The 23,959-nt window shown below is 41.3% G+C and overlaps 3 protein-coding genes across 5 annotated transcripts; all 3 read left to right on the forward strand.

Annotated features, from left to right (window-relative positions):
- Window positions 1-1,945: 1,945 nt before the first annotated feature.
- Window positions 1,946-5,138, forward strand: LOC120829445 (death domain-containing protein CRADD). Of its 2 annotated transcripts, XM_040193544.2 has the most exons (4): window positions 2,152-2,377; window positions 3,587-3,914; window positions 4,005-4,061; window positions 4,142-5,138. In XM_040193544.2, exons 2-4 carry the CDS (start codon window positions 3,599-3,601, stop codon window positions 4,420-4,422), a joined length of 654 nt encoding a protein of 217 aa, XP_040049478.2. In that variant the 5' UTR covers window positions 2,152-2,377; window positions 3,587-3,598; the 3' UTR covers window positions 4,423-5,138. The 2 variants fall into 2 exon arrangements, with proteins under 2 accessions (XP_040049479.2, XP_040049478.2); XM_040193545.2 differs by lacking the exon at window positions 4,005-4,061 and having other exon boundaries at window positions 1,946-2,377.
- Window positions 5,139-5,166: 28 nt separating this feature from the next.
- Window positions 5,167-10,702, forward strand: LOC120829724 (cysteine sulfinic acid decarboxylase). The gene is made up of 14 exons (XM_078091305.1): window positions 5,167-5,301; window positions 5,393-5,532; window positions 5,617-5,743; window positions 6,769-6,859; window positions 7,203-7,425; window positions 7,540-7,619; window positions 8,072-8,126; window positions 8,263-8,379; window positions 8,465-8,529; window positions 8,626-8,707; window positions 8,798-8,997; window positions 9,855-9,906; window positions 9,995-10,084; window positions 10,291-10,702. Exons 1-14 carry the CDS (start codon window positions 5,277-5,279, stop codon window positions 10,462-10,464), a joined length of 1,521 nt encoding a protein of 506 aa, XP_077947431.1. The 5' UTR covers window positions 5,167-5,276; the 3' UTR covers window positions 10,465-10,702.
- Window positions 10,703-16,153: 5,451 nt separating this feature from the next.
- LOC120829444 (cysteine sulfinic acid decarboxylase) lies at window positions 16,154-22,490 on the forward strand. 2 transcript variants are annotated; one of them, XM_040193538.2, is made up of 15 exons: window positions 16,154-16,267; window positions 17,371-17,467; window positions 17,565-17,704; window positions 17,789-17,915; window positions 18,969-19,059; window positions 19,481-19,703; window positions 19,950-20,029; window positions 20,548-20,602; window positions 20,739-20,855; window positions 20,936-21,000; window positions 21,097-21,178; window positions 21,271-21,470; window positions 21,728-21,779; window positions 21,868-21,957; window positions 22,099-22,490. In XM_040193538.2, exons 2-15 carry the CDS (start codon window positions 17,443-17,445, stop codon window positions 22,270-22,272), a joined length of 1,521 nt encoding a protein of 506 aa, XP_040049472.2. In that variant the 5' UTR covers window positions 16,154-16,267; window positions 17,371-17,442; the 3' UTR covers window positions 22,273-22,490. The 2 variants fall into 2 exon arrangements, with proteins under 2 accessions (XP_040049472.2, XP_040049473.2); XM_040193539.2 differs by having other exon boundaries at window positions 16,196-16,271.
- The last annotated feature ends 1,469 nt before the right edge of the window (window positions 22,491-23,959 follow it).

Genomic DNA, 23,959 nt, shown 5'->3' on the forward strand with positions numbered 1-23,959 from the left:
GCACAAAAAGTAAGGATAATATATTCGGCAATGGAATTACTTAGGCGCTGTGAGTTGAGCCTTCCTGATATCTCTTTTTTATCTTTGTCTTCCTTCATAGTACAACATGTAGCTTCCACTGCAGGAAACTGAAGCAATCCACAGTGCATTTCCACTCCACTGTAAATAGCTGCTTCCCTTTGCCCTCCCAGTGGCTGTCTCCTTGCAGTGCCGGTCTCTCTCTGCTCTGCTGCCATGCTCTTCCCTCCTTTCACTCTAGTCCTTCATATATAATGCATGTAAAACAAACAGCCATGTCAGAGTCACTCAAATGCATATCGTCCCTGCGCTGCTGCTCCATTGACCCGGAGAGTTGGGGTTCACATCAAATATTACAGCAAATATACGTGCACGTACTGTACGTAAGAGAGTATATTTGTAAAAATCACATAGTTATGGACAATCTCTAATTGGCAAGGAAGTATAACCAAGCAGCTGCTTCTGAAGCGATTTGTAGAGTGGATACTTATTCAAAGGAGAAAAGTCTCTCTTATGTTGGAAAGGAGTTCAATTCATGTGCACTTTTTTTTTCTTTGTATACACATACACGTGTATTGTTAAAGTAATGCTTGATGCTATCGAGAGAAACGTGGAACCAAATAGGTTTGATTTCCCTTTCCTGTTACTTTACATATAAATCCAATTTCTCGCTCGAGGCACGGAGGGATAAGCTGCTGCGCTGGCTTGCTCCTCAGTTATGTACCCGTTTTGTGTACAATTTTCCAGGTGCAGAGGTCTGCAGAATAGATCCAGAGCCACTCATGAGGAAACAGCACTACACTCCATCAGCACTGTGGAGTGTCCACGCTATTATACCATCCAGCACCAGCATGCACATACAAATAGAGTTTACCACTTGACATAGAGTGAGACGAGGCCTGAAAAGCTCAAGGGTATGAGTGGTATTGCACTCGATCAGTGGCAGAGTGAGTTCATTTTCCCATCCCGGACAGAATATGCTCCACTGTTGCTGCGGTGATTGAATGTCAAATGACTAAATGCACATTTCACAGGCACATTATACATCATTTGGAGTATATATACATGTATATTTTCTTCGATCAGTAGATCACCTGAGCTTTCAGTGTTGTCTTTATGATGTATCTTCTCAAGTTCACGTATGAAAATAAGGCAAATTTATCACATAATAAAGTTGTTATAAAGTACATAAAGGATGGATGGTGCATTCCTCTTTAACAGTGTCACCTGGTGAGAATAAACAATAAGAACAAATGATGCTTCTCTTTACTCTTTCCACCCTCTATAGGAAAAGAGAGAAAACTGAATTTATTCAGACAACTAATACACACGGTGACTCAGAGTGCATACAGTGTGTGGATGAAATGGGCTTCAGAGGCTTTTCCTCTCACGCAAAGCAAATATCTGTCCAGGAATAAGATATTGATTTCTCATTTCCCAGAACTGAAGCTGAATAAACACGCTAAGCCCACGTGTGACCGGTGGTGGCTGATAATTGTTGACCGGTAACAGTCAGAGGCCTTGGGAGGAAATGTTACAATAAACCCACATGTGCTGTGTGTCCTTCATCATTCACGTGGACGTGCACGTTCCGGTAAACACGCACGCATCTGTTTCATTGTCATTCAGTGAATCTTTTCTGCTCAAACAAATTAATCAAATGTTTTTTTAATTTTATTTGACAGCATTCTGCTAACAGAGTATGATCAACAACAGATTTCTTGGAATGAACATGAATTTCTGAAAGGGAGAGAAGCCAGTTAGTTTAGTGGAATTTAAATCGGTATTAACAGCAAAAGGGAGTTTTTGTCTCAGGAATGTGATTTAATTCCAAATCAACAACATTACACATAGATGGAATAGATTAGATTAGATAGATAGATAGATAGATAGATAGATAGATAGATAGATAGATAGATAGATAGATAGATAGATAGATAGATACATACATACATACATACATACATACATACATACATACATACATACATACATACATACATACATACATACATACATCTTCATTATCTTTATCAAAAGATTGTGTGAATTTTGTCCTGAAAATATATTAAAATAAGATTAAGATATGTGAGGGCCTTTCTCGGTAGCGTTTGCAAAGCGCGATCAATTCCACCAGATGTCCCTAATCCCTCGGAGCCGCTGCAGATTGTAACAGCAGTGAACTCGTTCATCCGCTGGATGGAAGCACGGTGACATTAACGCGAAGCGATGCACAGGAAGGAAGGAAACAGGCAAAGAAGAGAACGCGTTTGAAGCGGTCAGGCAGGCGGAGAGAAACGGTTGCCCGCCCGTCTGTTTGCCCCCGAAAAAAGCGCCTTACTCCGGCTGTTGCTACGTGGTAAGAGTCTGAATGTGACTGGATGTGGTTTGTGTGAGTCAGCGTGAAGCGCATCTGGTGTCGGAAGAAGCTTCGCGCGCGGAGCTCGCGGCAAACCAGGAAGTCCAGACGCGGGAATAATGCCGCGTTAAGGGGTTGTAATGTACTTTCACTACCTGCGTAATACTGCGTTGACATACAAAACATTTTTTCTTTTCTTTCTCAGAATTGTGTATATGCGCTATTAGTTTTATTATCCATACATTAACTTAAATGAGAAATACGGTAACGTTTTTTATTTTTTAACTTTGTCATCACCAGGGTTACTTACTTTTACAAACCATCTGTACTATGTACAGGGGGGGGGGACATACACATTATTGGGCAACAAAATGCAATAGATAGAATTAGGGTTGCAACATTCCGGTAATATTCAGAGTTGGCAACTATCCATGGGAGTATACAGGAATTAACTGCAGGTTTCGGGGTAATTTAGCTGCATTTACCTTGTCATATATGACAAACCAGATAACATTTTGTCATGAGCAGACATGCATGCATACATTTCTAATACACAATTTTAAAATGACTTTTTGACTTGATCCATTCGTGAGTAGAACAAAAACATGAACGTTGAATGAAATAGCGGATTCCCTATGATCGCCCCGTTTTCAAACCGCTGTTGAATGTTAAGGGAGGTGATGGTGTACTGTTGTGTGGACATGTATACATCCTACTTTCACTGCTGTAAAAAGTAATTGTATACAAGTAAACTTTGTATTAAAAGGAACTTTGCTTCAGTCTACCAAGTTATCAATATGCTCAGTAATGACAAAGACGCTCGAAAACAACACAACGTTTTATGTTCGCGTTTCTTGCTGCATTCAGGGTCCAGCTGAGCAAGGTTTGCATAGTCTTGTTTTCAACGTTTAAGTCACCTGTTATATGCTTTTGCAAAATAAGTTCCAGAGCTTTACTTTCTGGAAATTTACCAGAAACTCTTTTCCCCTTTACAATAAAGATGACCTGTCATCATTCACACCACTGAGGTTAAGGTTCCATTGCTTAAAGTACACCATGATCTCATTGTGGGAACCCAAATACCTAACTGAGGACTAAAGATAACGGTTCTGTTGAATAGATTCAATTGCTTTTGGTTTTACAGTAAATTCCTATTTGATCTGCACTTGCATTAAAATAATTCATCATTAATTTATTTTTCTATTTAAGTGACATTCAGCCATGGCGGGGGAACCAGCCGCCGAAATCCAACTACTCCGAAGCCTGAAGGCCAGGCTGATAGAAATTCTGAGTGCAGATGCCGATTTCGTCCTCCAGCATGCAGACTCTTCCTCATTGCTGTCCAATAGCGGCTACCAGCAGGTGAGAGCTCGCACTGTTCCTCGTGAGAAAGTGACAGACCTGCTGGATCACATCATCCAGAGGGGTCCTGAAGAAGCACGGGGTCTGCTGGAACTGCTGAAGGGACCGGCACTGCAGGAAACCTTCCCAATGCTTCGCTTTCTTAAGGATGGGAAGATAAACACACCGTCTACAGGTTGGCCGACGCGTGTTCAGCACTTTCAGTAATCTTGTTATGTGATTCAGGTAGTTTCCCATGTTGAAAATAATGTGTTGTCTTTGGAAGGTGTACGACTTCCTAACTCAGAAGATACCGTTCCATCCAAACAGATCTGCGAGAAAAGTGAGTCCAATTACATTCAAAACTATTCCCTTTAAAGCACCATGCAGAACTTCACCTCGTGTGTCCGTCTCATTTCACAGGCCCTGGCTTAGTTAAGGAGAGGCAGCTGATGGAGGTTGCTTGTGCCATCGGCAACTCTTGGAAGAAGATCGGCATACTCGCTCTGGAAATCCCCGCTTTGAAGCTGGAACAGATTGAAATAGACCAGACGCAACATATCGACAGAGTGTTTCAAATGCTGCTCTTCTGGAGAACGCGCCAGAAGATGAACGCCACCGCTGCTCACCTGCACAGGCTGCTCAGTCAGGAACACTGTGGACTGCCACCCGAAAGCATTACCCCACTGTTGGAGGGTGACTGACGGCTTCACTTTCTAGTACTTGAGAATGCAACCATATCTTACCTGCGAATGAGTGTGTATCTCTGGTCTCATATCAGGAAAAACAACACTTGAAGACGTTTGTACTGGAATGGAATAAACCCAGTGTAATTTGGTACCACTGAGGCCTTTAGCTCAAGGTTCCTTGTGTATAGAATATGTATAAAATGTTTTCAGCCTGATGTTTAAACTGTAATTTCACTAGACCAAATCATGTGACTAGAATAGAGCTTGTCTGGCCAATTGTGACGCCTTTGCGCTCAGATATTCGGTTCCGGTCAATGAGCTTCCTTTTCTACTTTTCTCAAACAGTTTTATATTTAGCTTTTTTTCATGTTGCAATAATACAGAGTTTTGTTTTAACAAAAGTTCTTTGCTGAGAGAACAGTTATTTTATTCCGTCACTGCTGATTAGTCTCCTTCCAGTCAAGGAAACAACTGAGCAAAGCACATTTTTTAAGATGGTACACTAGTGCCTTTGAAGAGGAGGATGAATCCTATTGCTTTCTTTTTTAGGTTTTCTTTTTTTACCGGATCATTTGATGTATAGGTAGAGTTTGTGATGGGATATGTAGCTTTCTGTGAATGGGCAGATGTTTAGAAGTTTCTGCCTTGTGCCATATTGATCTAAATATGTGCCTTTAAATGTACCCAAATTAACTTGTTTGATTAAACTCAGGTCTGTCTTGGGATAGCAACTCGGTGGCTTTGTTCCTTGACTACATTCCTCCTCCTCTTTTTTTTCCACCTCATTGGGGACAAAGGTCAACTCCTTCCCCCTACTACAAAAACTCAACCATCCTAAGCTTTCTCTGCACAGCACTTGGGGTGACAAGATGGCAAACATGTTCCCAGACTCATGTAAGTACTGTGTGCTTCAGTTGTCTATTTTTGATTATAACTCTTGACGTCTGGAAGAGTTTGTTCATGCGTTTAACTCTTCTGACAACAGTTGAAGGACAGGAATCTCGCATTCTCCGGGACCTGAATGAACCCCTTGTTGACCACGCAGAGGGCCAACTCTTCTTGAACGATGCCTTTAAAATTATTATGGAGGAGGTGCTCTGCAAGGGAACAGACATCAAGCAAAAGGTTTCGTGGTGTCTAAAATCACATCGGTGTGCGGTTTACAGGGAGTACTCAGCAGAATGCATAACTCCTGGGTTCTTCTGGCAGGTGTGTGAGTGGAAAGAGCCGGAGGAGCTCTCTCTGCTGCTGGATCTGGAGCTGAGGGCAACGGGGGAGCCACGAGAACGGCTCCTGCAGAGGGTTAAAGATGTTGCTAAGTACAGCATCAAGACAAGTAAGGCTGCATCCACCGTACACTGGGCTTGCTTGTGACTGTGTACACCGGAAGAAGATGATACGTATGTGATGCGTATTGGTAAACTCATCGATATACAAGAAGTAAAATGCTGACTTTAACTACACCACAGCTGTTAGTGTAGACAGCAAAACAAATAACGCTTGACATTCGTTATCCATGTTGAAATGAGTCGCTGGTAGCTAGCCCCGGCTAGTTCCCCTGTAAGCAATCAGGTGACCGGATTGGACGAATCGGGGACGTTTACGTCATGACTGCTAAGAACCAATCAAGTAGCGAACGTGGGCATGGACCGCCCATTCCCGATCCGCACCTTTACGCACTCACGGACTGTGAGGCGCGCTCCCGCTGACGCCGATTAGTTCTGTCCCATTGTCAGTTCGCTGGGTGTTTGGGGGCTTTCAGGCAGACATTGTGAGCCCTTTATGGTCCCGTAAGTTAGCAATGGATAAAAGCAATGGATGCTGATTTAGCCTAAGGGAATTATCCACAAGTCATTGCGATGTGACCATAAAGACGGGTAAACAAAGATGTGTACATGCATTTAAATGTATACATTCATTCATTCATCTTTTCATGAAATATAATTTTGACAAAAAAACGTAAAACACTTTTAAAATTGCCTCATTTTGTTAGGAAAGAGCCGGAAAGATGTTCAATTCACACAGAATAAACAGACTGTCACACTCAACCACTTACCAGGTGTCTTCCGTTTAGTCCCTGAGGGTTCAGGGTTTACGGTGGAGATTGGGATTGGGCCGACGTGATCATTTCTAAATGTTTCCCGTTTCCGAATCGTCCACTCCAAACATTCATCCCTGCGTTACAAACTGATCGGTCTTCGGTGCTCAAACGCCGGCGTAATGTGGACGCTTATGAAAACATAGGTACTCAACGTAGGTGTGTGGGTTTAGCCGTAGACACTTTGTACTGCAGATCGACAATGTGATACATTGATAAGTGACTATGACCTTCATGATAAGATGGCTGTGGTTTCTCTTCAGGTCACCCACGTTTCTTTAATCAGCTGTTTGCAGGAGTGGACTATCATGCGCTTGCTGGCCGATTCCTCACTGAGGCGCTCAACACTAACCTGTAAGAATCAACGCATCACTTGGCTTAATATTGAATGTGGGTGCTGAAACTATCAACGAGTCTAATCAAATAAAAGAGACATATGCAGAAAGAGTACACTTTTATTTTGGGACAAAGGATCTTTGTCAGAACATTCACTTGCAGTAAGAAAGACTTGAGTAAGAAAAAAAGATTGGATTTAAAGTACTCATGACATCCAAAGGGCCTGCAGACAGAAACAGATTCCTTGGATGCACTAAATTACTTCCTGCTTCTGGTGTGTGTGTTTGCTTGTGATTATATAATGCAGAATATATAATGCAGTAGTAAATAATAAAACATACCATTTGTGTGTCAATGGCAGCTTCACCTATGAGGTGGCCCCAGTGTTTGTGCTGATGGAGAATGAGGTTCTGAGAGGAATGCGGCAGCTGGTTGGCTGGACAGAAGGTGACGGTATTTTCTGTCCAGGGGGTTCTGTCTCCAATATGTACGCCATGAACCTCGCACGTTACCAACTGTTACCAGACGTCAAACGCCAGGGGCTGTTTGGTCTCCCAAGATTAAACGTCTTTACATCTTCAGAGGTGAGGAACGGTCATCACACCGTGTCTGTGGGGTTGCCGACGTGTCGGATGTTTATTGATGACCGCACTGTAGTTTATAGGAGGATAATCAAGAAATTATTATTTTGTTTTTAGAGCCATTACTCTGTGAAGAAAGCGGCTGCCTTTCTTGGAATTGGGACGGACAATGTCATCTTCGTCAAAGTGGATGATGGGTAATGTGTTTTTTTAAAAGACCAATTTTTTTTCTTCTATTTTTTAAATATATCCATTGATCTACTATACTGAAGTGTTTTAAACGGTGTAATCAAAGAACTATTGGCTATTTCACTATACAGTGGACGATATGTGTGTGTATCTCTAATTTCCATCTCCTATCCACAAAGTTGAATTTCAACCTGCATGCACATTTCTCAGCCCATCGTTATTAACAGCCATGTTGAGGGAAACCAGCTAGCTTGCTTCAATTACTGCTTGTACCATAATCTGCAAACCGCTGGCTCAGCGAAACAACATGTTTTGAGCTGTAAGCAATATAAATGCTCCCTAATCCATGATGGTTATTCATAAATCTATGCTCAATGATAATTGTTACTAGCAGCCCTCTTCATTCTGAATCTTGTGATTATTTACTGTCAAAATACTGACTTCTCCATGTTCACTTTAGAGGCCGTATGGATCCAGTCGACCTGGATGAAAAGATAAAACTTGCAAAATCTCAGGTAAATTCACTGAAGTTAAGTAACTAATGACGTGTTTCACGGCCACTTGTGTTGGATGTGATCATCCAGTTGTCGCATAAGACTCAGAAAGAAAGCAGTGCATGAACGGTTTGTTCATGATCGTCTTGTCTCCCAGGGTGCAGTGCCATTCCTGGTAAGCTGCACATGTGGAACCACGGTGCGAGGTGCGTTTGACCCACTGGACCTCATAGCGGATGTCTGTGAGAAGCACAAGCTCTGGATGCACGTGGACGTGAGTCATCCACTCAAAGATGAATATGTTCATATGTGTGTTGAATTTAAGAACACACACAGTCCTGTTTTGTTGTTTGTTTCAGGCGGCCTGGGGAGGGAGCGTGCTCTTTTCCAAGCAACACGCACATCTGATGAAAGGGGTTAACAGGTATATGCATGACAAATGATTGTTCCATAATGAGGAAGGCAACATTTTGCCTGTACATGATAAGACCTAGACAGTTGGGTATGTGTCTGTGATCAGAGCAAATTCAGTAGCCTGGAATCCACACAAGATGCTGGCCACCGGCCTCCAGTGTTCTGCCCTGCTACTACAGGATACCATGGTTCGAGGCGCCAGCATTATCTGACACTCAAAATAAAGGTCTATGTTTAAAAAAAAATCTCTGATAATCAATCATTCTGCTTGTCCTCAGAACTTGCTGAGGAATTGCCACAGTGCCAACGCCACATACCTCTTCCAGCAAGATAAATTCTATGATGTGAAGTTTGATGTTGGAGATAAGTCGGTGCAGTGCAGCCGCAAGGTTGACTGCCTGAAATTCTGGTTGATGTGGAAAGCGGTCGGCTCCAATGGCTTTGCTGATCGCGTGGACAAAGCTTTTAGCCATGCAGGGTAGGCATGCAGCTGTAGCACAACACGAGCCCATAAACTCAAACCAATGTCACCCATACGAGGCATAAGCTAGTTTAAAAGCATATACCTTTTTTCGGGTTGTCAACGTAAACACATTAATCTGTGCGATTAATGTGACCTCGATTAATGCAACAAAATATTTCAACGTAGTTGACGTTCGTTTGTTTACTTCCAAAGTAAACCGGAAGTTGACCGCAGAAACGAAACGGCCTGTCAAGTTAGATCAAGATGGAGAGCTTTTTGCTTTAGTAAAACAAACAGTGGTGCGACATACAGCAGAGAACTGTGCAGAGGAATTACTCCACCTGTCAAACAGAAGGGGGATGAGTGTCAAACGGACCACTTAAACACCGCTATGCTTGGCTAGCTGCTATGCTACTTCCATCCCAACATCTAACGTTACCCTGCGCGGCACACAGTCTGCAGAGGACCACCACTGTGTCCCTAAAAGACGGTGGTTTGAAAAAGTTTTGGCTAAATTTGGGGAGATTGTTGGCACTTCAAACACAGCCGTTAAGTTGAGAGCAAAGTGCACAAGGACAGCAGGAAGAGTTGCTAGTGCAACATGTTCGACCCATTGGAATTCTGCCTCTAAAATGATCAAATGTGTGTATTTTTGTGTTTAAAATGACATTAACAATGAAAGAACCGTGTCTTAAATACACACTTTCTGAAGTGATTACTTCATTCATTATAAACAACAACGACATTCATTAATCGCCATTAATCGAGATGTTTTTCACTTTGCATAACAAATACAAATAAGGATAACTTACCATTGAGTTACAATACAAGCCAGCAGAAAATGAAAAAGCATCATAACATATATCCTGCAGATATCTGGTCGATCAAATGAAGAAAAGAGAGGGGTTTTGTCTTTTGCAGGAGGTAAGCAAATATCTCAACAATACTGAGAGTAAGTTGTTTTGTCCTTGAAAAATGTCACGCGCCTGTGTTTGTTTGTCTCCATGGACAGCCAGAGTTTGTGAATATCTGCTTCTGGTTCATACCACCAAGTTTGAGGGGGAAGGAAGGAAACGCAGATTACCAGGACAGGCTGGCTAAAGTAAGTATTATTTATTTATTTATTTATATATATATATATATATATATATATATATATATATATATATATATATATATATGTATATATATGGACCTCTTTGTTTTCAGCTGCACACACTCAAATTCTTTGCATCCATTTATAATCTGCATGCTTGGTACTAAATGCTGTTAAGTGTGTGTCCTCCTTTTTTTATTTCTTGATAAAAGGTAGCTCCAGTCATCAAGGAGCGCATGATGAAGCAAGGCACTATGATGGTGGGCTACCAACCTTTGGGAAACAAGGTCAACTTTTTCCGCCTGGTTGTTTTCTCTCCGGTGCTTTCCCAGAAAGACATGGACTTCGTCATTGATGAAATTGAAAGACTGGGAAATGATCTGTGAACGAAACCCTAACCTACAAGATCTGGATCCTTATCTAGAATGCAATAGTTACTCAAATTGTATAAAGCATTCAAACTGTATTCAACTTGTAGGATTTGATCGATGTAACACAGCTGTGACGATATAAGGAGAGGTACTTTATCCAGAAATCTGGTTCATGAAACAAAGAATGTATGAATAAACAAAGACAGGGTCATTTAGCTTCATAAATGTCAAGAATAAAATTATCAGGACTTAATTTGAGCTGAATTCAACTTATTTGTGGACTTTGTTGTAAAAGTGTTTTGAAACTTTAAAACTTTTTTGGAAAACCTTTATTCTATAGTTTTTTTTGCCTGCAAGTACCAATTATTTATGTTTTGATGATGATCAGTAAAAAATATTAATAAAAGAATATATAGATATATAGATATTTAAACACTGACCAGCCACTTGATTAGGTACACCCGTTCAATTGCTTGTTATCACATGGCCGCAACTCAATGCATTTAGGTACATATACGTGGTCAAGACAACTTGCTCAAGTTCAAACCGAGCATCAGAACGGTCTGATAACATAACAACAGCTGCAACATTCAAATGTAAGGGTCTGAATTTGGTGTAAATAACATAAAAGCTTTGAGGCATCCTGCCCTGTATCAACGACTCGGGATGGTGGTGGTGGTGTGATGGCGTGGGGGATATTTTCTCTGCACACTTTGGGCCACTTAGTACCAATTGAGCGTCGTTCAAATGCTGCAGAGTATTGTTGCTGACCATGTCCATCCCTTTATGACCACCGTCTTCTGTAAAGCTACTTCCAGCAGGATAATGCACCATGTCACAAAGCTCACATCATCTTACACTGGTTTCTTGAACATGACAATGGGTTCGCTGTACTCCAATGGCTTCCACAGTCACCACATGGCACGAAGAATTAAAGCAGTTCTGAAGGCCAAAGTTCTTATCATTGTGAGCACTGTCGCCTCACAGCAAGAAGGTCATGTGCTCGATTCCACCCAGCAGCCTTTCTGTGAGGAGTCTGCATGTCGTCCGTGTGCCTGCCTGGGTTTCCTCTGTGTACTCCGGCTTCCTCCCACATAACAAAGACATGCTCTGGGTGCTCGATCATAAGGGTCACGACCAAGAAACTCATGTCAGTAACCGTTAGCAACTAATTTATGTTGCAACCTTGAAAATAAAGTAATACTTTGAACTTTGTTGTTTTATGTTGTCTGTGTGACACAGCAATGTAACAAGACATGGACAAGGGCATCTGAGAAGAGCTTCTTTTTAGTCCATCTTCTGAGAAAATGTAGTTTCACCGCTGCACACAGACGTCACTAACATGCGTCTCCCGTCGCATCTTAACTACTAAAAACGCCGGCATGGTGTGATAACTTAAAATGTAGAAAAACATGCGTTTTAAAAGAAAATGTAGTTGTGCGAGTGTACCCTTAGACCTTGCGCGACAGTAACTTATCAATATATCACATTATGACTTTCATGATAAGATTGCTCTGGTTTCTTTTAAGTCACCCATGTTTCTTTAATCAGTTTGCAGGAGTGGACTATCATGCGCTTGCTGGCCGATTCCTCACTGAGGCTCTCAACACTAACCTGTAAGAAACAACGCGATGTACAACTAAAGAATATCAACTCATCATTATTGTGGATGGAAAAGTTGTTGTTATACAAACAATGCCATACAGAAGATAATGCAACTAGGCTTTGGAGGAAGGGCTACATTTACCTGACAGAAAAATGTTACTGGTAAAATTGCAGATTCATAATGTACTCACAAAATATATCATAACAATAAAATGCACAATAATTCATTAAACTATCCAGGATCACATTAGAATCTAAATAACAAATGTCTCTCTTTCAGTCTTAACTTGAATACTCAGGATAATCATTGGTCCACTTGGCTTAATTTTAAATATGGGTGCTGAAACTATCAACAGGTCTAAACAAATAAGAGAAATATCTGCACCCTCGGATGTGAGGAAGAGGACACTTAATTTGAGCTTTTGTGGAAAAAAAACTTTATTAGAGCATTCACTTGTATGCGGGCGGGGGAGATTTAATGACACCGGACACAACGCTTTATTTAATGAGGGGTCTTTATTTCTTGAATACTTTCAAGGAGAGAGCAGTATTAGAAATCAACTAAGTGCATATTGTCAGTACACAAATGGGTTCACTGGTAAAGAAAACAAACAATACCACACAGTTAACTCTGAAAGCCAAACCATGAATGAAAGATAACAGAATACATAATATTCACGATGGTCTCAAAATGCCGATCCATGCCGATGATGAGGTGTGTTGTTGTTTCCTGAGCTGAGGCATCTTGGTAAGGACACATCCCTGACATTTTTTGACCCATTGTTCGACCTTTTCATACATTCCCACTCAGAAACACCTCCCTCTCAGAAGACTTTGTGTTCTTTTCACTCCTTGATGCCCCATCTGATCATGCACACTCTCAAGGACTGGTTCTCTCAAACAGTTGGGTAACAGGAGCTGGTGACATTCACCCACATGAACACCGATCATCGCCCACTTAAGGGCAAACAGTTGCAAGTTTCATACTACTGTAGTTATTGTACCTAATCCCAAACTACTGGGATCTGTCTCAACAAGTGAAGGGAAGAGAGAAATCTGTGTAACCTAACAAAGGGGGACTGGTGAGATTCTCTTTCAACAGCTCAAAAGCTTCCTGACACTGCACTTCATAAACTTCCAAACAGCTGTTTAGACCTGGATGAACTGTTGTTTCTGAGGCATGCATCAACCACGTTGTGTAGTGGGCCTGTCAAATTAGAGAACCCCTTTATGACCCTGCCATAAAAACTACAGAAGCCCAAGAGTGATCTTAAGTCCTTTACGATGTTGGGAACTTTCCACAGTTGCACTTCAGCTATCTTCTCTGGGTTGGTCCTAATGCCCTCGGCTGATATCTGGTGACAAGGAAACATACGTGACACTTCTCTACCTTGACTTTGAGCCCTGTCTCCTTCAGCGTCTGTAGAACCCCCCCTTCCCCTTCCGTGATGGTCTTCAACAGATTGTGAATACACCAAGATATCATCCAAATACAAGCATGATTTTCAGAACCAAGTCACTCATCGTTACCTGCATTAGTCCCTGAAATGTTGCTACCCCATTATACACTTCGAAAGGCCACATGAGAGTACTCGTGCAACCCAAACAGTTTTCTGACAGGAGCCAGTAAGTAAAAAAAGGTTGGATCCACAGTACTCAAGATATTCAAAGGGCCTGCAGACACAGATTCCTTGGATTCATAGGACTAAGTACAATGCTTGAGGAAATGTACTAAATTACTCTCTGCTTCTGATGTCTGTTTGCTTGTGGTTGTAACATGCAAAATAAATGCAATAGTAACAAATAATGCCGTGTGAAATAAAACTATTGACTCTATTTCTGTGTCAATGGCAGCTTCACCTATGAGGTGGCCCCAAGTGTTTGTGCTCATGGAGACTGAGGTTCTGAGAGCAATGCGGCAGCTGGTTGGCTGGTCAGAAGATGACGGTATTTTAATATCTCCAATATGTACGCCGTGAACCTTTTACCAGACGTCAAACGCTAGGGGATGTTTGGTCTCCGAAGATTAAACGCCTTTACATCTTCAGAGGTGAGGAACAGGTATCACACAGTGTCTGTGGAGTTGGTGACGTGTCAGATGTTTATTGTGTGACCGCACTGTAATTTGCGTGTTCTCTTCAAGGCTGGTATGGACAGGCGAAGGACATTTAGGAAAAAGTAAAGAGCATGGATTATATTGCCAATCGGGCAGACAACACAACTGACATATATAAAATACATATTATATCACACAGAATATTATTGGATATATACTGTATTATATTAAACTGAATTGCCTGTGCGGGTGACAAAGATGTTGGGTTGAATATTAAATATTTAACTGCAAAACAATATTGAAATACCTTGCATTGTTTTACATTAAATCAACTTGGGATTTTTGCTGAAATCGATTTGATGGCCCTATGAAAATTTTCCACTGCAAACAATATGTAATATTTAACAACAACAAGGGTTGATATTCATTATTGGGCAACAAAATGCTGTAGATACAATAAAGATAACCTGTCATCATTCACATCACTGAGGTCAAGGTTCCATTGCTTCCAAGAATTACACCATGCTCACATTGTGGGAACCTGAATACCTAACTGACTTGAGGGATAAAGATAATGCTTCTGTTGAATAGATTCAATTGATTTGGTTTTACAGTAAATTCCTATTTAATCTGCCCTTGCATTAAAATAATTCATTTCAAAATGAATATACTGCCAAGGCAGATGCTGCCAAACTCAATTCCGAACAGCTTCTTTATTGACTTAGATAAAATCTTCACACAATTCATCTGGCGGGGAAAAAATGTGAAAATAGATAAACCACAGAAAATCAAAGAAGGAGGAGGTGTGGGAATCTCTAACATGTAGTTATTCTACCGGGCAACACAAATACATGTACATATATAAATGGGTGAACTCTGTATCTTGTTTATTTATGTTTTTTATTGTTGCTTGATCTCCCCATTTCCTTTCTCTCTTCTTGTCTTGCATTGGATCTTGCATCTGAATAATATTATACAAAATGATGTATAAAAGAAAAAGTTTCCAACTACTATAACTTTTGCTATAAAAAGGTCCAAATTTCCCATATTCCACAGCTTAACTTCCCATGGAAACTTTCTGGAAATTTACAGGAAACCCTGTGCCCCTTTGCTACCCTAGATACAATGAAGGTGACCTGTCATCATTCACATCACTGAGGTTAAGGTTCCATTGCTTAAAGTGGTACACCACGATCTCATTGTGGGAACCTAAATACCTAACTGACTTGAGGACTAAAGATAACGGTTCTGTTGAACAGATTGATTGACGTTCAATTGATTAGGTTTGACAGTAAATTCCTATTTGATCTGCGCTTGCATTAAAATCATTTATCATTAGAAGCCAGAAGGCGAAGCTGGTATTCTAAGTGCAGATGCACACTTTCTTTTTGCGGTCTGATAGCGGCTGGATCATATCATCCAGAGGGGTCCTGGAGCAGCACGGGATCTGCTGGAACTGCTGAAGCGACCGGCACTGCAGGAAACCTTCCCAATGCTTCGCTTTCTTAAAGGTGTGCAAATAAACACACTGTCTACAAGTTGGCCGACGCCTGTTCAGTCGTTTCAGTAATCTTGTTATGTGATTCAGGTAGTTTCCCATGTTAAAAATAATGTGTTGTCTTTGGAACACAAATTTCAAGAACAGATCTGCGAGAAAAGTGGGTCACACTACATTCAAAACTATTCCCCTTCAAAGCACCGTGCAGAACTTCACCTTGAGTGTCCGTCTCAATTCACAGGTTAGCTCAAGGTTCCTCATGTATAGAGTATGTAGGTCGTCGTCCTGATTGTTCATACGTTAATGACTAGGATAGAGCTTGACAGTTCCATTATTAGTATTATCACTTTGTTTTGAAAATAAGTTATTTTATTCTCTGTTAGTGTCACTGCTGATTCGTCTCCTTCAAGGAAACCACTGAGCAGTGCACTTCTTTTTAAGATTATTCACTAGTGCATTCGAAGAGGAGGATGAATCCCATTCCTTTCTTTTTTTAACGGACCATTTGATGTATGCGTAGCTGGTGGGATAAATAATGTCTACCACTAAAGCCTCTGAAGGGCGCTGTGCTCCTGAGACAGCTCGCGTAGTGCGAAGATGGAAACCGGAAGGGACGTTCCTTCTTTTCACGTGACTGACCTGTGGAGCTGTAGTTTTCCGTGAGTATGTACATTAGGAATGTCAATTCTATACAATAATATTTAAAGATGTACATTTAAATGTATGTAGAAAAGTCGAAAAGTCATTAGTTTGACGCTGAACGTGCCGGTGTTGTTTGGTTGGTCCGATGTTTGTAGATGGTATCGTGTGCAGAGCGTTCAGGGCTGATGACGTTCGACATTTTGAGATCCTATCTGAATGCATTCGGTCATCTTTCGTGGTTTTAATTCAAGAGTTGACTGTTTTCTGTTCTTTTTCGCATTGGCAGGAGAGTTGCCACTGAAGTTGATTGTTTACTGACAGTATGCACTTAATAAGTTTTCTAAACTTATCGAACCGTTACTTTGTGAAATATTTTAAGTATTTGTGAAGTAAGTGAATGTGCACGTACTTTTCTTGAATGCACAATCAAATCATAAAATTGAACATTGAACACACGCAAATTACTTTAATACTCGCTGCGTTCACACTAAAAGTTGTAGTTAATTCGCCTTCATTCTCTCCTGGAAGGGGGCGTGGCTTATCCCCGTTACTTGTCCCCCGCCGTTATAATCATTTCTGCTGGAAATAAATAACCACTATTTCGGCCCTTTTTTATTTGTTGTGTGAATTACACAACACGTCGGATCCGCAAACGGCCTTGTGTTTGGGTTCATGACATCATCCGTCGCCGCACAATGTCAGCGGCGACTCCATGGAAGTGCGCCCGGATGACCGCCGCTTCCAGCGCTGCTTCAGGCGGACCAGCAGCGTGCACTTTGCGTGGAATCTAGTCGTGCAATTAATTCGCTTCGCTTTTGGTATGGACGCAGCAGAGTCTAAAAATAAAGACCGCTGAAGATAGTGTTGTGTCCGGTGTCATTGCGTTTCACAGGCCTAAGTGTGTAATGGGATATGCAGCTTTCTGTGAATGGTGCACATGTTTAGAAGTCAGACAAAGAGTTCAGGTGTCATGTGCCAAATGTAAAATATGGGCCTTTTAAATGCACCCAAATTAAAATTATTGATTTAAACTCAGGTCTGTCTTGGGATAGCAACTCAGTGACTTTGTTCCTCGATTACATTCCTCCTCCTCTTTTTTTCCACCTCATTGGGGTCTAAGGTCAACTCCTTCCCCCTACTACAAAAACTCAACCATCCTAAGCTTTCTCTGCACAGCACTTCGGGTGACAAGATGGCAAACATGTTCCCAGACTCATGTAAGTACCGTGTGCTTCAGTTGTCTATTTTTGATTATAACTTTTGATTATAAGTGTTTGTTCATGCGTTTAACTCTACTATCTAACTCTACAACAGTTGAAGGACAGGAATCTCGCATTCTCCGGGACCTGAATGAACCTCTTGTTGACCACGCAGAGGGCCAACTCTTCTTGAACGATGCCTTTAAAATTATTATGGAGGAGGTGCTCTGCAAGGGAACAGACATCAAGCAAAAGGTTTCGTGGTGTCTAAAATCACATCGGTGTGCGGTTTACAGGGAGTACTCAGCAGAATGCATAACTCCTGGGTTCTTCTGGCAGGTGTGTGAGTGGAAAGAGCCGGAGGAGCTCTCTCTGCTGCTGGATCTGGAGCTGAGGGCAACGGGGGAGCCACAAGAACGGCTCCTGCAGAGGGTTAAAGATGTTGCTAAGTACAGCATCAAGACAAGTAAGGCTGCATCCACAATACCCCCCCGTTGTGTTTTACGGTGTACACCAGAAGAAGATGATGTACTATATGTATTTGTATGTGCTGTGTATTGGTAAACTCGTCGATTATATAATGAGTAAAATGCTGAGTTCAACTACACAACAGCCGCTAGTGTAGACAGCAAAACAAATAACGCTTCACATGCGTTATCCATGTTGAAATGAATCACTAGTAGCTAATCCTGGCTACTTTTTTTCTTCCTCGACGCAATCATGCGATAGGATTGTGACCAATCAGGGACGTACACGTCATGACCGCTAAGAACCAATCAAGTAGGGAACGTGGATGTGGACCGCCCACTCCCGATCCGCAGCCTTATGAACTCATGGACTTTGAGGCACGCTCCCGCTGACTCCGACAGGGATTAGTTTAGGTCCCATTGACAAATAGTTGAGTGTTTGAGTGCTTTTCAGGCAGACATTTTTAGCCCTTTATGAACCCTTTCCGGAGATGACGAAAGGAAAAAACACATGATATCAGACAATATTCGTCTATTCATAAAACCTAATTTAGACAAACATTTTGTGAGGAAAGAGTGTGAAAGATGTTCAAATCACACAGAGTAAACAGTATTGAATAAATACCCTGAAATGTAAATCATCATTTTTTTTATGTCGTCTGGGTGAGCTGACGTGTGGCTGCAAAAGTGTCCCATTGACATTTACACAACTAAAAGCCCTCACAGACTGTCACACTCAACCACTTACCAGGTGTCTTCCGTTTAGTCCCTGAGGGTTCAGGGTTTAGGGTGGAGATTGGGAGTGGGCCGACGTGATCATTTCTAAATGTATCCCGTTTCTGAGACGTCCCCTCAAAAGATTAATCCCTGCGTTACAAACTGATCCGTCTTCGGTGCTCAAACGCCGGCGTAATGTGGACGCTTATGAAAACATAGGTACTCAACGTAGGTGTGTGGGTGTAGCCGTAGACACTTTGTACTGCAGATCGACAGTCACTTATCAATGTATCGCATTATGACCTTCATGATAAGATTGCTGTGTTTCTCTTCAGGTCACCCACGTTTCTTTAATCAGCTGTTTGCAGGAGTGGACTATCATGCGCTTGCTGGCCGATTCCTCACTGAGGCTCTCAACACTAACCTGTAAGAATCAACGCGATGTACAACTAAAGTGTTTAAGCTCATCATTGTTGTGGATGAAAAAGTCTGTTAAATGTTAGACAAACTATGCCATACAGTACATTCACTGTACTAGACTTTGAAGGAACAATTAAATGCAACAATAACCTGTCACAGAACCAGGAGAACCCCCCCCCCCCCAAGCTCAACAACTCTGACCAAATAAAAACGACATATGCACCCTCAGATAGTACTCATGACATCCAAAGGGCCTGCAGACAGACACCGATTCCTTGGATTCACAGGAATAAATGTAATGCTTGAGGAAATGTACTAAATTACTTCCTGCTTCAGGTGTGTGTGTGTGTTTGCTTGTGATTATATAATGCAGAATATATAATGCAGTAGTATATAATAAAACATACCATTTCTGTGTCAATGGCAGCTACACCTATGAGGTGGCCCCAGTGTTTGTGCTGATGGAGAATGAGGTTCTGAGAGGAATGCGGCAGCTGGTTGGCTGGACAGAAGGTGACGGTATTTTCTGTCCAGGGGGTTCTGTCTCCAATATGTACGCCATGAACCTCGCACGTTACCAACTGTTACCAGACGTCAAACGCCAGGGGCTGTTTGGTCTCCCAAGATTAAATGTCTTTACATCTTCAGAGGTGAGGAACGGTCATCACACCGTGTCTGTGGGGTTGCCGACGTGTCGGATGTTTATTGATGACCGCACTGTAGTTTATAGGACTTTCTAATTCCTCAGTTTGTACAGCCTTGATTATTTTCCACTCCTTTCATACTGTACCTCCTGCCACCAAGCCTCCTCTCATCAAGATGTAGTTTAGGCATTTCCAGGTCTCAAGTGTGAGGAGCGAGGAACATCATCAAAAAATGTTTCTTTTTTTTTTTAGAGCCATTACTCTGTGAAGAAAGCGGCTGCCTTTCTTGGAATTGGGACGGACAATGTCATCTTCGTCAAAGTGGATGATGGGTAATGTGTTTTTTTAAAAGATACATTTAAAAATAAAAATCTATCCATTGATCTACTATAATAAAGTGTTTTAAACGGCAATATAGCAACAAAAAACTCTTAGCTATTTTTAAATATACAGACGATATATTTGTGAATCTTCACTTGATATTTACAAGTCCATAATTTGAAAGCCCAACCATTGATGCATAATAATATATATTGCACCTCCAATTTCCATCTCCTATCCACAAAGTTGAATTTCAACCTGCATGTACATTTCTCAGCCCATCGTTATTAACAGCCATGTTGACGGCAACCAGCTAGCGCCTGTTTCTTTTACTGCTTGTACCATAATCTGCAAGCCGCTGGCTCAGCGAAACAACATGTTTTGAGCTGTAAGCAATATAAACGCTCCCTAATCCATGATGGTTATTCATAAATCTATGCTCAATGATAATTGTTACTAGCAGCCCTCTTCATTCTGAATCTTGTGATTATTTACTGTCAAAATACTGACTTCTCCATGTTCACTTCAGAGGCCGTATGGATCCAGTCGACCTGGATGAAAAGATAAAACTTGCAAAATCTCAGGTAAATTCACTGAAGTTTAGTAACTAATGACGTGTTTCACGGCCACTTGTGTTGGATGTGATCATCCAGTTGTCGCATAAGACTCAGAAAGAAAGCAGTGCATGAACGGTTTGTTCATGATCGTCTTGTCTCCCAGGGTGCAGTGCCATTCCTGGTAAGCTGCACATGTGGAACCACGGTGCGAGGTGCGTTTGACCCACTGGACCTCATAGCGGATGTCTGTGAGAAGCACAAGCTCTGGATGCACGTGGACGTGAGTCATCCACTCAAAGATGAATATGTTCATATGTGTGTTTATGAACACACAGAGTCCTGTTTTGTTGTTTGTTTCAGGCGGCCTGGGGAGGGAGCGTGCTCTTTTCCAAGCAACACGCACATCTGATGAAAGGGGTTAACAGGTATATGCATGACAAATGATTGTTCCATAATGAGGAAGGCAACATTTTGCCTGTACATGATAAGACCTAGACAGTTGGGTATGTGTCTGTGATCAGAGCAAATTCAGTAGCCTGGAATCCACACAAGATGCTGGCCACCGGCCTCCAGTGTTCTGCCCTACTACTACAGGATACCATGGTTCGAGGCGCCAGCATTATCTGACACTCAAAATAAAGGTCTATGTTTAAAAAAAAAAATCTCTGATAATCAATCATTCTGCTTGTCCTCAGAACTTGCTGAGGAATTGCCACAGTGCCAACGCCACATACCTCTTCCAGCAAGATAAATTCTATGATGTGAAGTTTGATGTTGGAGATAAGTCGGTGCAGTGCAGCCGCAAGGTTGACTGCCTGAAATTCTGGTTGATGTGGAAAGCTGTCGGCTCCAATGGCTTTGCTGATCGCGTGGACAAAGCTTTTAGCCATGCAGGGTAGGCATGCAGCTGTAGCACAACACGAGCCCATAAACTCAAACCAATGTCACCCATACGAGGCATAAGCTTGCATGTACCTTTTTAAAAAAGATTTTTCAAAGAGTTGTAATTTACTTCATATAACACTTACAAATAAGGATAAATTGGGTTTATGTTGCAGTGTAGGTTAAGATACTTCTACACTTTTTTAAACATCTAATAACCCATTTTCCTCATCTTGAAACTGAAAAAGCATTATAACTTATCTCCTGCAGATATCTGGTGGACCAAATCAAGAAAAGAGAGGGGTTTTGTCTTTTGCAAGAGGTACGCAAATATCTCAACAATACTGAAAGAGAAAGTTGTTTTGTCCTTGAAATGTCAAGCACCTGTGTTTGTTTGTCTCCATTGACAGCCGGACTTTGTGAATATCTGCTTCTGGTACATACCACCAAGTTTGAGAGGGAAGGAAGGAAATGCAGATTACCAGGACAGGCTGGCTAAAGTAAGTATTGTTTTACAGCTGTGGACCTAAGCAATTTGGATTTGCAGCCGCACACACTCATATTCGTATGCATTTGTAATCTGCATGCTTTCTACTTGTTAAACGCTGTTAAGTGTGTGTATGCGTTTTTCTTGATAAAAGGTAGCTCCAGTCATCAAGGAGCGCATGATGAAGCAAGGCACTATGATGGTGGGCTACCAACCTTTGGGAAACAAGGTCAACTTTTTCCGCCTGGTTGTTTTCTCTCCAGTGCTTTCCCAGAAAGACATGGACTTCGTCATTGATGAAATTGAAAGACTGGGAAATGATCTGTGAACGAAACCCTAACCTACAAGATCTGGATCCTTATCTAGAACGCAAGGTTAAGCACAAAGTTTATCTTAATAGTTACTAAAATTGTTTTAAGCATCCAAACTGTATTCAACTTGTAGGATTTGATCAATGTAATAATGATATAGGGAGAGGTACTACATCCAGAAATCTTGTTCATGAAACAGAATGTATGAATAAACAAGAATCAATCAAGAAACAAACATTCGGGACTTTATTTGAGCTGAATTCAACTTATTTGTGTACTTGGTTGGAAAAGTGTTTTGAGACTTTAAAACTTTTTGGGAAAAACCTTATTTGCTGCTACAGCTCTTTGCCTGAAACGGCCAATTATTTTTATGGATGTTCTGTGTCCTAAATAAGTAAAAAAAACAAGAATATTGTTTTTCCACTTAGTGTGGTGTCTTGAAATGTTTTAGTTTGTCTAAACAACAGTCTTATACTCCTCAAAGATATTCTCTTAACAATAATGTACGGCGAGGTGGAAAGAGGAATAGAGTATTTTACATGAATAAAAATACCATTACATGTCATTTAGCTGACTCTTTTATCCAAAGCGACTTACAATAAGTGCATTTCAACCATAAGGATACAAACTCAAGAACAAGAAACAACGTGCAATTTCATTAAATAAGCCTATTTACAACAATTGCTATAGATAAGAGCCACTACAAGAACAATTTCATGTGCTACAATTTGTTAGTCTTTTAGTCGAGGTACAATCTGAAGAGGTGTGTCTTTAGTTTGCGACGGAAGATGTGAGGACTCTCTGCGGTCCTGATGTCATCAGAAAGCTTGTTCCACCATTTCGGAGCGGGGACAGCAAAGAGTCGTGATCTAGTCGAGTGTTTTGCTCTCAGTGAGGGAGGAACAATCAGTTTGGCAGATGCAGAGCGGAGAGTGCAGGTCGGGATGTAGGGTTTGACCATGTCCTGTATGTAGACAGGACCCGATCCATTCACAGCATGGTAGGTGAGCACTAATGTTTTGAACTGGATAGCCACAATGAAAGTGAAAGTACTTGTGTAAAGATGTCCGCTGTGTTAAATAAACAGAAAGGTAGGTTTAAATATTATTTATATAGAAACCTCAGCAACCAGATCCCTTCTGTCCAAACCAACAGATGGCATACTGTAGTCTGTGCATAGTTGCATAACCCAGATTAGCCATATAAACACACACACCTGCCTTCCTTAAGTCCCCCATTATCCCATTATGCCCACGGTTTAATTCATCCCAGTCCATTCTCTCCTCTCTTCACATTCAAAACATTACAGGTTCAATGTGGCATTGGTACAACATCAGGGATTTAATGTTTAAGAGCCCTCACCCGCCTCACTGAAGGTGTAAATTCATCAGGAGATGATCCACTGTGGACATAGAGCTTTAAGCCTCATACAAACTTGTAGCATCTATTTAAAGTTATATGTATGGTAGTTTACAAAACAAAAGTACCAAATATACTGTAGTATAACATCTGATTTTAACACGACTTTATAATGTGACTGGACCAACAAATGTAGTGAAGTATGTGGTAAATAGTCATTTCACTTGGATAGCAACACAACTATTGATTTTTAATAAGACTCCAAACACTAACGTTGTAGAAGAAAACCCTTTGTTTGCTACAACAAGAGTTTATGTCCCCGGCCCCAAAGGAAAGCCATAAATC

Source organism: Gasterosteus aculeatus, chromosome 2 (assembly GCF_964276395.1).
Source record: "Gasterosteus aculeatus chromosome 2, fGasAcu3.hap1.1, whole genome shotgun sequence".
In the NCBI taxonomy this organism is placed as follows: Eukaryota; Metazoa; Chordata; class Actinopteri; order Perciformes; family Gasterosteidae; genus Gasterosteus; species Gasterosteus aculeatus.

What these genes read in the sequence shown, in the direction of transcription:
- LOC120829445 (XM_040193544.2), top strand. Translation starts at nt 3,599, where the DNA reads ATGGCGGGGGAACCAGCCGCCGAAATCCAACTACTCCGAAGCCTGAAG. An exon ending in GATAAACACACCGTCTACAG is followed by an intron (nt 3,915 to 4,004) that starts GTTGGCCGACGC and finishes TGTCTTTGGAAG; the next exon opens with GTGTACGACTTCCTAACTCA. An exon ending in CAAACAGATCTGCGAGAAAA is followed by an intron (nt 4,062 to 4,141) that starts GTGAGTCCAATT and finishes CTCATTTCACAG; the next exon opens with GCCCTGGCTTAGTTAAGGAG.
- LOC120829724 (XM_078091305.1), top strand. Translation starts at nt 5,277, where the DNA reads ATGGCAAACATGTTCCCAGACTCAT. An exon ending in GAGGCGCTCAACACTAACCT is followed by an intron (nt 6,860 to 7,202) that starts GTAAGAATCAAC and finishes TGTCAATGGCAG; the next exon opens with CTTCACCTATGAGGTGGCCC. An exon ending in AAAGCTTTTAGCCATGCAGG is followed by an intron (nt 8,998 to 9,854) that starts GTAGGCATGCAG and finishes TATATCCTGCAG; the next exon opens with ATATCTGGTCGATCAAATGA.
- LOC120829444 (XM_040193538.2), top strand. Translation starts at nt 17,443, where the DNA reads ATGGCAAACATGTTCCCAGACTCAT. An exon ending in GAGGCTCTCAACACTAACCT is followed by an intron (nt 19,060 to 19,480) that starts GTAAGAATCAAC and finishes TGTCAATGGCAG; the next exon opens with CTACACCTATGAGGTGGCCC. An exon ending in CTGATGAAAGGGGTTAACAG is followed by an intron (nt 21,001 to 21,096) that starts GTATATGCATGA and finishes GTCTGTGATCAG; the next exon opens with AGCAAATTCAGTAGCCTGGA.